Source organism: Schistocerca piceifrons, chromosome 7, assembly GCF_021461385.2.
Source record: "Schistocerca piceifrons isolate TAMUIC-IGC-003096 chromosome 7, iqSchPice1.1, whole genome shotgun sequence".
Classification (NCBI taxonomy): domain Eukaryota; kingdom Metazoa; phylum Arthropoda; class Insecta; order Orthoptera; family Acrididae; genus Schistocerca; species Schistocerca piceifrons.
In genome coordinates, this window is record NC_060144.1 from 424,136,555 (window position 1) to 424,149,857 (window position 13,303).

Below are 13,303 nucleotides of genomic sequence, written 5' to 3' on the forward strand. Positions count from 1 at the left end.
CGTGGAAGAGACTGGAAGATGGGACAGCTGGTAAAACATCACTGAATAACTTCCAAGGTACTACAGGGTACTGGAGACGGTAAAAACTATGGAGGAAGACAGAGACTGGAATACACCTAGCAAATAATTAACATTGCACTGCTACTCTGGTATGAAATGGTTGTCACCGGAGAGTAATTAGTGATGGGCCGCATCGAACCAGTCAGAAGACTGATGACCCAGATATTTTTTTTCTGCTACAAAATGATGTGTCCCAATACCCGAAAGGATTTTCTTTAGATTAACAATAGCTGTGGAAGCCTGCGCACATCAGAAGAATATAATTACACGGTATTTGAATTGCCGCACTGTCTATGTCGATTCCAAATGTTAAAATGTAATAAAGGCTGAAACGTTCCTTATCTCCATGTTTCGGAGATTTTGTAAGGTCATCCGATATCGGACTCCAGACCGCGGCCAAAATCCACACACTGCTGGCGATGACGGGCGCGCGAGAGAAATTTCGCGACACAGTGCTCGCAGTTTTAATCTAAAAAGTTTGTTGGCGGAGGCAGATTAATTTTCTGTACTGCTACACTAGTAAAATCAGTGCAAATGAGGATCATCGGTATCGCTTTGACCCACGAATTAGGGTTAAACTTCTCAACTCAAAATTCAATAACCAAAAACCTCTTAGCTATCTTACGACTGTCGGGAAATACTACTACTGGACTGCAATGTGGTCACCGGTAGTGCATAAACTGCCTCCAAATGGCTACCAGCAACTCCCGCCAGTAAACTCAACGACAACAAAACAGGAATGCAGTTGAAAGTCTATGGGGAAGGAGCCTTTAGAAAAATCGCTTTCATATTCCCACCGAAAAAAATATACACGAATGAGCCAAAACTTAATGACCACCTGTTTACTAGCGTGTTGTTCCACTTTTCAAACACAGTACAGCGGTGATTCTGCTGGGCATGGATTCTACAAGTCCTGATGGGTTTCCAGAAGTATGCGGCACCAGGAGTCTTCTCACAGGTTACTAAATTCCCGAAAATTACGAGAGGGTGGTTTGTGGGCACGCAGCTGGCGCCCGAAGTGTGCTCCAATGGGTGCAGATCAGGGACATTTTCTAGCTAAGATATCAATCAGAGTTGACCATTATGGTCCTCAAATCACTGCTTCACGATTCTGACCTTCGGTCGCGGAGAGTTTTTCCGCTGGAAGATGTTGTCGACCTGAGAGAAGATTTCAAATGTGAAGGGACACAGGAGGTTCGCAATAATGTTCACGTAGTTCATTGCTGCCATGGTATCTTTACACTGCTGTCATGGTGCCTACGAATACTACATTATGTCCCGTAGAAACCCAGCTCAATGTACCCCACAGCATAGTTCTGTTCACACCGGCCAGCGTCTGTGGCACAGTGCACGTTTGGGGCAGCCATTCGCCTGGATGACTGCAGGTTAGGACCCAAACATCGACGTGGCGTGACAAGAAATGTGATTAATTCGGGCTACACGTTTCTACCAATTCACCGTGAAAATTCAGTGATACTGCGCCCACAGCAATCTTAACTGACTAGGTCGTTAGGTCAACACAGGAACACGTAGTAACCGTGTTATATGGAGCTACATGTTCAACAATGATGCCTGGACAGTGTGATCCGCATCACATGCGCCTGCGTCAGTTTTGTAGTCTGGAGTCAGATCTCTCACAGATCTGTGCCTACCATGGATTACACAGTGGGTATCCTCCGACCTTTACGTTTAATGATGAGACGTGAACGTCCAGTACCATATGGCCACGCGTTATTCCACAATTCTTCAACCCAATCGTCCCGCTTAGACGCTGGTCAACAGCATGTACGAATTTTACGAAATGCGTAGCACTGTGCTGTCTGAGATAGTATTATTTATTTTGCTACCGGTTTCAGTTTTCAACCATCATCAACGGCAGAAAAATTACAGCAGATGTATCAGATTATTATTGCAGATGTATTCACGCTTCATGCTTTGACAAGACCATAATTCCCAGTAAAAATGAAAATTTTTGCAAGATTGAAATATGAAAAAGATGATGGCCCACTGACAAAAGGACAACATTTCAATCGGCCATCATATTTTAATCTTGCTACAATTTTTCCTTTTTATTGACAGTTATGTCCTTCAGTGGCAACGTATGTCAGAGCAAGTATGACATGTAATACATCTGCGATAATTTTTCAGGCGTTGATGATGGTAGCAAAATAAATAAATAACATTATCACAGACAGCACAGTGTTAAGTGTAAAACCGTTCAACCACTTTCTCTAGTTGCTCACGACAGTAGAACGCAAACAGCCGACCAGCTTCGCCGTTTCTGAGGTTCTTGTTTCCAGGTGCAGCGCCATAGCAATGTGCCCTTTATCAGACAATTTCCGCATTTGTGGGCCGTTCTTCGGTGTAACGACTGCCCACTCGTCGTCTCCCTTCCCCTGACACCTCTTCCTTACTGCGTCACATTTCCGCAGAAGCACCAGGATGCGTTCAATCTCGCACTAGGCAATGGTTATATTTTGGCTCGTCAGTGCATCTTACAGGCTTCCACTAAACTGCGTCAAATCCGTCTCGTTCTCTAAAACACTACCGTCCAGATAAATACTGGTTCACGGTCTGAAATAATTGTGAGCTCTACTTATAGAGCAAGTGCGCATTCACATAAGGTGGCACTCTCCAAAAATACCGAAAAGCTCAGCCCAACATCCAACCCTGAGCCCGGGAACATGCTGTGCGAATCTCTCAATTTTCCACACTGCAAGTTATAACTCAGTTGATCATAAAGGATCGTTATTTCTCAACTTTAGAAATATGCTACTCCAGAGGGCACATAATTTCTACAGCGCATGATGGCTTCACTGCGCAAAATTCTTTAGCATTTACGTCCTGGGTCCAAACACAGTAGCAGAATGTATGCATTTTCATTGGCCGTTCCCTGCTCCTGTTGACAAAGATGCTGTTCCTCATGACTACTTTCAGGTTTGTGTGCAATGCATGTTGAAAAACAGTGGCAACCATAAGGAAATGACTCCACCTTGTTTTGACGTCGTATAACCTCGTTACCGCCGGTTTAGGGACATTCGGAAAAGACCAGTCCGTTACCACCAGACTGGAGAAACCCTCTTTCCCCCGCGTTCTCAGTGCCCACAGAAACGAGCAAACCGCCACTTTCGGAAAACGATATAGCTCTGCAGCCATGGTTTTACTGGTTCACACAATGACCAGCACACGCTGAAATACTAAAGAAGAAGACATTATAAACGTAATCAGGTGGGGAGGAAATGTAAGAGCAGAATAGTCTCTTTTATTTTTATATCTGTAAGGAAAAAAATACCACTCTAGCATAATTTTTCAAAGCCACCTAATTATCATGCTCAGCGTGTAAGAGGTGTAATGAAATTTAATAGAGTTTTATTCCCTCAGTTCACACTCAATTCACGATAAGCCTGCGACATATGCTGCCTAGAGTGGAAGTGCATAGTTTTACGACCCGAGCTGTGGTCATGTTGTTATCAGGGTTTCTAGCGGAGAGTGAGGCCGAGTGATCCTTTGGAGCACGAGGGAGCTAGAGAAACGTCATCCAGTTAACAATCATTTGACGGCGAGAGTTTTACAATCACTCCATCCTCTTCCAGCGATGCCTGGCATTGACTGCGCTGCATCCGCGCTACTTGAAATCGTAAGTTGCCGTCTCGATGCCCGGCGAGGAACTTGCTGAGCGCAGGTCCTGTCGTTGTCTCTGCTCAGCGCCGCGTCCAGTAGGAGGGGGCGGTGGCTGTGTGTCTCCGCAGCCCAGACTGTGTCGAAGTCTCAGCGCTTTCGATGAGTGAGACTGCGCTTAGTCTCACTTCCAGAGTACTGTCGAGATTGCGTGGAGGCAGAGGATTTAACAGCAACACAAAAGACAGTCCGAGTGGTGGTCCCAGCATACAACCGGTAAGGAGGAGTTTGTACTGCCCCAGTAGTGGCGATACAGCACCCAGCGCCAAAGTTGATCAGCTTGCAGATGGACGACCGGTTCTCTATCCATGGTCGATCGGCTCGGCCTCCACCCTCAGTTAGTCACGACTGTGACTGGCAGAACTGCTCCATGCATATCAGAAGTCTTCTCTATGGCCAGAAAGACAGCTTTGGACTTGCAGCAGTTGTCTCCAAGTTGGCAGCGGCTTGTGAAGACGGGCTGAATTCACCAAAGCATCCTGCAACTTAACAGAGGCTTTGTTCCATCATTATTCTTGATACAGATGGAGTGGCTTCCGCTCAGTCCGGAACCGCGGGACTGCTACGGTCGCAGGTTCGAATCCTGCCTCGGGCATGAATGTGTGTGATGTCCTTAGGTTAGTTAGGTTTACGTAGTTCTAAGTTCTAGGGGACTGATGACCACAGATGTTAAGTCCCATAGTGCTCAGAGCCATTTGAACCATTAGGAGTGCCTTCACTCCGAGAACGAGCTTCTTTTTCCTTACTGAGCAGTGGACACTCCCACGCCTAGTGTGGTGACCATCACAAAAGACCTCTGCATTTGTTAGTAATTACCTCGAGACAGACGGTATCTCCTTTGCCACGTTCTGTGTTTGCTTTAACACATTTTCTGCATTCTGTGTCTGCTCTAACAAGCCAGGTCGTCATCTGGGAGGTCGATCTGATTATAAAATCGGTCTCTCTGTGTGAAGGTTGACTCAGCAGCTAGAGAAGGGCGGAGGTTTTATAGCAGGCGATGACGTGATTCCCCCCACACCTGTGAGATTATGTGTTCTCGTTTCCTGAGCCTGTCAGTGTTCTCAAGTGCTATAGTATTTAACTTCTGAGTCTTAGAACATTCCTTCATGCAGAATCTGCATCCAGAAATGTGTTCTTATGAAACCTCTAGGTGAAGTTACTACATTTAGTCTCGTTACAACAGAGCAGTCTCTGTGCTATGCGCTGTGGTCAGAGTGGTGAATCAGTTGTTATTACAATGAAATGAAAACCCTTAGCTGCTTACAGGCGTTGACATACGTCAATGGGAACAGATGAAAATGTCTGCCCCGACCGAGACTTGAACCCGGGATCTCCTGCTTACATGGCTGACGCTCTATCCACCGAGGACACAGAGGATAGTGCGACTGCAGGGACTTATCTCTGGCACGCATCCCGCGAAACCCGCATTCTCAACGTACTGTCCCGCACTACATTCGTAGTACCCCCGCCCATTATACTCATTGTTCGCGGTGCGTTGCCGATTTCCTTAAGAGTTCGGGCGCTGTTTGTGCATCTGCGCAGAAGAAGAAGATGGTCTAGTGGCCGGTGAGCCTTAACTATATATATACTAAGATGGTATCTGTTCTTTCTTACATGTCCGAAAGAACTGATACCATCTTAGTATATATCAGTTGTTCTTGGTTTCCGAAAGAACAGATACCATCTTAGTATATATCAGTTGTTCTTGGTTTCCCTCTTGCACATTCTGACAAAACTACGTCCAAGCTTTCGTACTGATATTCTTTTTCGACACCATTGAGCATCCGGCAGTCGCGCCCCACTTAGCGGCATCTTAGTCAGCTTCTATACCATTCTTGTTCCTACACTTACATACTTTTCTACTGTGTAGTAAAAAGAAGAAACTGCAGAACACTACGCCTAATCTGAACATCTATACTTGCACTAAATTTTATTGAAGAGCTAGTGCATAGTGTGTAGTGTTGTAACAGTTCATAATCAAAAAGTTCATAGGTTTTTTGCGCAATTCACACCCCATTATAAAACCTATCAAATAGTAGAAGAATGGCAAATAGCAGAGGTACACAAATATTTGACCACCTTAAAACACGAACACTTTCAATGTCGAAGTGTGTCTGTACTGCAACTCGATTTTTATAGCAGACAACGGAGTACATATGAAAATGTTTAGAGTGCCACACTTATAAACGTTTAATGAAAATTATTTAAAGTTCCGAGTCAAAGTAACCGTTCAATGTCAAAGACCAACACGTCTGTGGAAGTGATAATTCCTCAGCATAGGTCGTATTCCTCTGTATCCACTCGGTGGAACTCACCACAAACGGAGTCCGAAACACGCTGTACAATTTAGAAAATACGTTTACAGCACCTCCCTGCATGGTCAAAAATTCTGTATATAACCTTCCGTGACTCAGTGAATACAACGATGTGAAGTCGGAGTACATTAACTGCCGACTCTTCTCGTGATCCCGAGCCCGTTCCTTCTACAGGGTGTTTCATGGCACTTGTATCAGTAGTCTGATGTGATAGGTTACATCATGGGGTACAAAATTTGTTAGAGGGAAACCCCGTAGCAATTTTTCTCATTTTCAAAATAGCGTTCAGCAATTACTCTGTTTTCGTTGTCGGTCTGAAACACCTCAATCTTGTCACTTGATACCTCATTTTCCCTGCCTTAGAAAATAATTTAATAACTTTGGCCATAATGTACTAGATAATCTACAATGATAGATCTAGAGTAGAAACAAACGCGAATAACTGTTGAAATACACCTCAATCTCAAAAAAGCGCTAATTACTATGATGTCTATCTGGTCCTCATACCATAATTGGTGCTCGCAGGTTTAATACAGAGCTTATCTCAATTTCAGTAAAACTTCAAAAAAACATCAATAACTCCCGAAATAATCCCCACTAGGGCATGATACTCCGGACCCTGGTGTGATTTGGCATCCTGAATATAGAACCGTAATAAAAATAATAGGTCATACTTGAACTAAATTTCAATGACCTGCAAAGAATTTAATAACGCTAATCTCACGGATAACGGATCGCTGCTCTGCTGCAGCTGCTTGATGCTCCATACTAAAGGCCTAATAATGCTCATCTCTCTACAAATCGTCTATCAGCACTTACATTCATGTCGAGAAACTTACTATAACATCCACTTCAGTCCTATGCAAAACCTAAGTCACACACGAAGTGTTTATAAAGCAGAGTCGTATGTATTAATTAGCTCTTCCTCTGTCAGAGTTACCAATCCTGACGCTCAATTTGATTTTATTTACTGACGAGGCTACACTCACGTACCATGGAAATCTTATTTTCCGTAGCACGCATTACTGGGCAACTAAAAATCCATGTTGGCTGCAAGAAACATTAGGTCAGTTATTGGAAGAAATACCTTTAGGAACAAGGAACAGAGCGTGGAATCAACACGATGGATGTCCGGCACATTTTTCGCTGATGGATAGAAATGAGTTGCAGAGACAATTCCCAAATCGTAGGATTGGACGCGGAGAAGATGTGTTTCGGCCGGCTCTTTCGCCAGACTTGACACCTCTGGATTTCTTCTTGTCCGATTCATAAAAGACATTGTTTATAAAGACGTTCCAACTACACCTGAAAATATGCTAGAGAGAATAGTCAAAGTGTTTGCTTCGGTAAGCGCCGATGTGATAAGGAATACCACTCAATCCATGATAAGAATATTACAGCACTGTAATGATACCAATGGTCATCACTTCGAACACGTTCTGTAAATGGAGGTTCATGCTACCTTTGTGGCCTTTGTTGACATTCAAAGACACATCACCGGATTCGTCTCGATTGCCGCTATCAGAAAAGAAGTACCAAACTATAACACCCCATTTAAAAAACAAAGTTGATCTTCATATCTCTGAAGGGACCTTATCAAGCAACAAAAAACCAACGCGATATTGTGGCCCCCATTGTCCCATGCAAATTTTGTCCCAAAAAAAAAACTTTTCACCTACTATCATACTTTCGGAGTTATTCTAGGTGGCAATAGTTAGTGAGTAAAACTGTATAACACAACTGCTGGCGCATTTGTCAGGTTGGTTACAGCTGCAGGTTATCAACATTTACGTGAGTTTGAACGTGAAGTTACAGTTGGCGCGCGAGCGGTGGGACAGCATTTCCGAGGTAGCGATGAAGTGGGGATTTGATGACTGCACGAAACAACGCTTTATGCCTGGCCTGGAGCCGTCAACACCGACATTGAACTGACTGGAAACACGTTGCCTCGTCGGACGAGTCTCGTTTCAAATTGTATCGAGCGGATTTGCTTGTACGGGAATGGAGACAACCTCATGAAGCATGGACCCTGCATGTCAGCAGGGGACTGTTCAAGCTGATGGAGGACCTATAATGGTGTGGGGAGTGTACAGTAGGAGCGATATAAGACCACAGATACGTCTAATACGACTCTGACAGGTGACACGTACGTAAGCATCCTGTATGACAACCTGCATCCATCCATGTCCACTGTGCTTTCCGACGGACATGCGATACCACACACGTTCAGAATTGCTACAGAGTTTAAACACTTCCGCTGGCCACCAAACACCCCAGACGTGAATATTAATGAGCATACCTTTGATGCCTTGCAACGTGCTGTTCAGAAGAGATCTCTACCCCCCCCCCCCCCCCTTACTCTTACGAGTTTATGGACAGCCCTGCACGATTCATGGTGTCAGTTCCCTCCAGCACTACTTCATACATTAATCCAGCCCATGCCACGTCGTGTTGCGACACTTCTTCGTGCTCGCGGTGGCCCTACACGATACTAGGCAGGTATAGCAGTTGCTTTGGTTCTTTAGCGTATTATTAAGAGATTCAAAGTAAAATGTCACTATTTGACAAATATTTCATCATACGTACTCCAAGTAATTGTGTTGGACGCTGTGGTAGTAAAGGTCAGTTGCAAAGTGACGTCAGACGCTAGCGGAGTTTCGCGGACTGTTGCAGCGCCGCTGCAGGCGATGGTGGCGGCGTCACCGGTGGAGCCGCTGCCGCAGCCGCCTGGCCCGTCGCGCGACCTGCCGGGGGCGGCGTCTGCCTCGGGGGCGGCGGGGGCAGCAGGTGCGGGGGCGAGCGTGAGTTCGGGAGCGCGCCGCGGCGCCGTGTCCAGGGGCGCGAGAACGACGGCGGCGCACTGGCTGCTGCCGCTGCTGCTGCTGCCGCTACTCACGCCGGCCGCCACCGACTGCCGGTGACGGCCGCCGGTTCTGCAATGGGCGACGTAGAGCTGCTGTTCTGCTCGGGCCGGCAGGAGCTGCCACCTGCTTCCGGACGTCAGGGCAGTCTCGACATACTTCACCTCTCTCGCAGCCTACGTCTGCACAACGGCAACGATTTCAGAAGGTGTCAGAGTAGTAACATACCAGTATAAAATGTACTCTACGTGGTAGTGCAGTACCTGGTGTAGAGCGGCTGGCGAGCGTGGCTCGCTTTTCAAGCAGTAAATGAAAAGCGAAAGCAGTTGTTCGTCCAACACGACTGCATACCTTTTGCTAAGGAACAGCCATAAATTGCAATGCCCTTCAGACATATGATATCCACAACAAAATCGCAACACATGGAAGAAATAGAAGCAGCAGCGAAGTCTGCCTTGGAACGCTCAACATGGAATTCTTCTTCTTTGAAAAATGTGACAGTGTTGTAATAAACTTTCGAAGTGATACAAACTGCTGTGCATTTTTGAAGCAGGTATTCTCGAGCGAAATGGAACATTTTCATGTGAATTTTAATACTGACTGTATATAAGCAAAAGTACGCTACACAACGAACGTATGTGGCAAAGTGAACTCTGTTAAATCCACAACGTGAATCGTGACTTCGTTTTTTGCAAAGACTTGTTGGCTTTTCGGCGTTTCTCACTACCTACTTTCTCCTTTTGCGAAACAATAGTAAACCTGCCACACGTCACAGACATTCCAAACATTCTTATGACGTAACCGAGATCAGATAATGTTGTAATAGGCTATTAGTTGGTATATAAATGCCTATCTGAATAAAAGAGAAAGAAAGAATTGCATTGCATTGAAAGCATCTGACAAATCGCTGTGAGAACGTGCTGTCATATCTGTGAAATGCGTTCTCCTGATCTGATATCAAGGCATATGTACTGCTACACTATAAACGAAGAATTCCTCCTGTGGTGGATGTAGAAGCAACATCATTCCATTCAAGACATTTTGCAAAACAAGACAGTATAATGACTAATGAGCATGGCTGCAGTGGGGTAGTTGAACTGTCGCACAGGGCAGTGACTGTGTCTTGCTTCTGTTCTCTTACTACCCTGCGTCACCCAGGGATAACAATGCGCTTTCTAGAGACGCTCCAAAGTGTCAAGTACCCTCCGAGGACAGCTTTCCCTTCGTCGGACGTGACAAATGGTTACACCACAATACATCAACCCCCACCTGTCTCTCATGGATGTTGTCTTCGAGAATGTTCCAGAAAATACGCTTGCAGGAAGGCCGTTTGCTTGTAGATTTTGCTGACCCCGAGTACAGAAAATATTTTCGTCCTGCTTTCTGCAAATTACACATGCCAGTGAACATTGGAAACCACTTTTGTAAACGTGGAGTGTTGTTAAGTAACGTAGGAACGGTTGTTCCTTCCGCATATCAATTAGTCTGTGTTTTATCGGATACCTGAGAGTAAAAGCTTTCCTATTGCATTTCACGGAGGCTGGACATGGGGAAGATGAGCGAGAAGGTAATTTCGTGTAACTGTGTACTGTACATTACTTTGTTATGATGTATGTGTGAGAGATGTATGTTATTAGATGTAAAACTGTGTAATAACTATCATATGAATAATTAAATACTCCTGTTTACTAAGAAAAGAAGAAAGTAAGAATTTTATTGCCGTAAACTCCTAAAATGTTATATCCTCTTTCTGGCTGCCACGGGAAACAACACAAATAGTGTGTCTGCTATACGCAATATTTGTGTGTGTGTGAAATCTTATGGGACTTAACTGCTATGGTCATCAGTCCCTAAGCTTACACACTACTTAACCTAAATTATCCTAAGGACAAACATACATACCGATGCCCGCGGGAGGACTCGAACCTCCGCCGGGACCAGCCGCACAGTCCACGACTGTAGCGACCTAGACCGCTCGACCGCAATATTTGAAACAAGTGTTTCACTATACACAGTTTCACAGATTAAGAAAAAAAAAAACTCATTGTTTTCCATGTTAGCTGTTGTGTTCTTTGTCACATGACTTAAGGACATAACAATTTCAACAGTCGTCAGTTGTCATTTTGCAGCCCAACAACGCCCAAATGCAAGTTGCTGCATCAACTCAACATTTTCTTCTGTGGCTGAATTCAAAGATGTTAGTTCGAGCATAGCTCTGTTTTTCAGTTTCAGAACGGAGAGGTATTCACAGTGCTGATGCGACGGTAATATGAGATACAAATCGACCTTACGGGTTTCATAAAAGCAGGACCAGGGAATTCCATAAGATCGTCAATGAACATTGAACTTGAGTGCATGAGATCGTCAGTGACCTAAAACACATGACATCATCAGCGACATCGAACACATGACTTCATCATGATCTTCCCCTCGCTTTCCTCTCCTCCAGTAAGAGCCTAGTATTACAAGCCAATAAAACGAAACAGCCAGTCAAAGCTCAGTATTCTACAAGTCATTTCAAATGAAATAGCCAATCTGAATTTAGTCCCACTTATAAAATATGCAAACAATGAGAATTTTGAATCATGTTTAAAAGTATCTGAAGAACACGTATTATTTATAAAAATACGTAAAGCAAGAAACTTAAAGGTTAAGCAGCACTTTTCAGTCAGAATAGTACAGCTATTGACACCACACTCAATGTAGGGAAAAATTGTCTCTTAAGTATTTTCACATCTAAATTGTCTGCATTATTGTTCTGCAAAGAATATGATGTTTCTCAAATGTCTCAAGTTAATTTCATGTGTAAAATGTCTTTAAAACGTATGTACAATGTGCAGCTGATAGTAGTTCAAAATCTAAAATGTATGTCCAAAAGTACACAAACTCAGACACACACACACACACACACACACACACACACACACACACACGCACACGCACAACACACACAGACGCAATGGCTGTGTTAAGTACAAATTGCTACTTCCATGTCAAAAATGTGTATCAAAAATATGAAAGCCTCATGAGCAGCAGAATGATTTTGTTGACAGTTGCAATTTTTTACATATCTAATAGTTTCGCATATAAAATACTGCAACTCTGCCTCCAGGTCTAAAACGTTTTGTAACAGTACAAAAACATGTGTTGCAGCAACACAATAGTATTAGACAGCACCTCCTGAAACTAAATGAGTTTATGCTACCGATAGTACAAAAATGAACTGACTAAGCGCCATTATAAGGTGGGGGTGTTAGTGCTACAACAAAATAAAAATTAGCATTCTTATTTATTGTGTAGCTCTTTCTTATGACATTTGATCTCGGACATTCCCGTGGTAGGACACTTACCTGCTAACACTAAATGTTCTGACACAACAAATCACACTAAAGATTTTGTGTTTTGATGAAACCATAAATTATTGATTATTGCACTCTACCACTTAAACTGCTTTTTTTATAACACGACTATATAGCTTCAGACTGCTCACAAAATGCGAATAGTAAACATGGCACAACAAAGTCAAAAACAATTATGAAATAAAAATTATATCTCTGCTCAAAAATAAAATTACTTATCAAAATATCTGAAATTTAGGAGTTAAGAACCAATGCAGCTAGCATACAGTAATACTACAGAGCTCTGATCATTAACAATAATTTGGACGTTGCAGTAAAATAAAATTTGTCAGAATTATTTACCTAAATACATGAAGATTTCGAGTAAACACAATGTGGCATTACTTTCATTCCTTAATCCTTCTGTTGTTGATGTAACTCGCAGATATAGTTGTACTTGCTGAGCTTAGTTTGATCTTTGTACCACAGTTTAAAGAAACCGAAAAGTATGTGCATTATTAATCACAATATGTAAATATTTGTTCTATAACATTGTAAAACACAAAAAGCGCTACTGCTGGTGTAACGAACAGTTTAAACTGTATTTGTTACCTAGAATAGTATATCTTTGTACCAAAGTAAACAACGTTATTCCCACTAGTAAATTGCGTATATTTTTTGTCAAAAACTCGCCTTAGTTTGGCCAAAAACAGTATCATAGGCACCTATTGTATTAACTTAAGCTTACACAAAAAAATTTTTTTCATCTTCTGCTGCAATTTAAACTGACGTTTTCACAATGGAGAATTCAGATACTTCCCTCCCCGTACATCTGAATTTTTACCAAAATCGTAATATATTGCCCCATAAAATGCGCTGTTATATCAAAATTATAACAAATTGCACCATACAATCCTATTTTACAGCAAAATAGTGGCAAATTATAATTTAGATCACTATGTTACAGCAAAATTGAATGGTTTTACCCCATATATATCACTATTGTCACGTAAAATAACAGAACATTGCCAAATACATTATGAATAAATGG

At 43.1% G+C, this 13,303-nt stretch overlaps 1 protein-coding gene across 1 annotated transcript in view; it reads left to right on the forward strand.

Annotated features, from left to right (window-relative positions):
• LOC124805757 (lachesin-like) overlaps window positions 1-8,974 on the forward strand; it is a 444,942-nt gene extending 435,968 nt beyond the window's left edge. The window contains exon 9 of the mRNA XM_047266324.1: window positions 8,727-8,974. Coding sequence (XP_047122280.1) covers window positions 8,727-8,974 — 248 coding nt within the window. The remainder of the gene's footprint in view (window positions 1-8,726) is intronic.
• The last annotated feature ends 4,329 nt before the right edge of the window (window positions 8,975-13,303 follow it).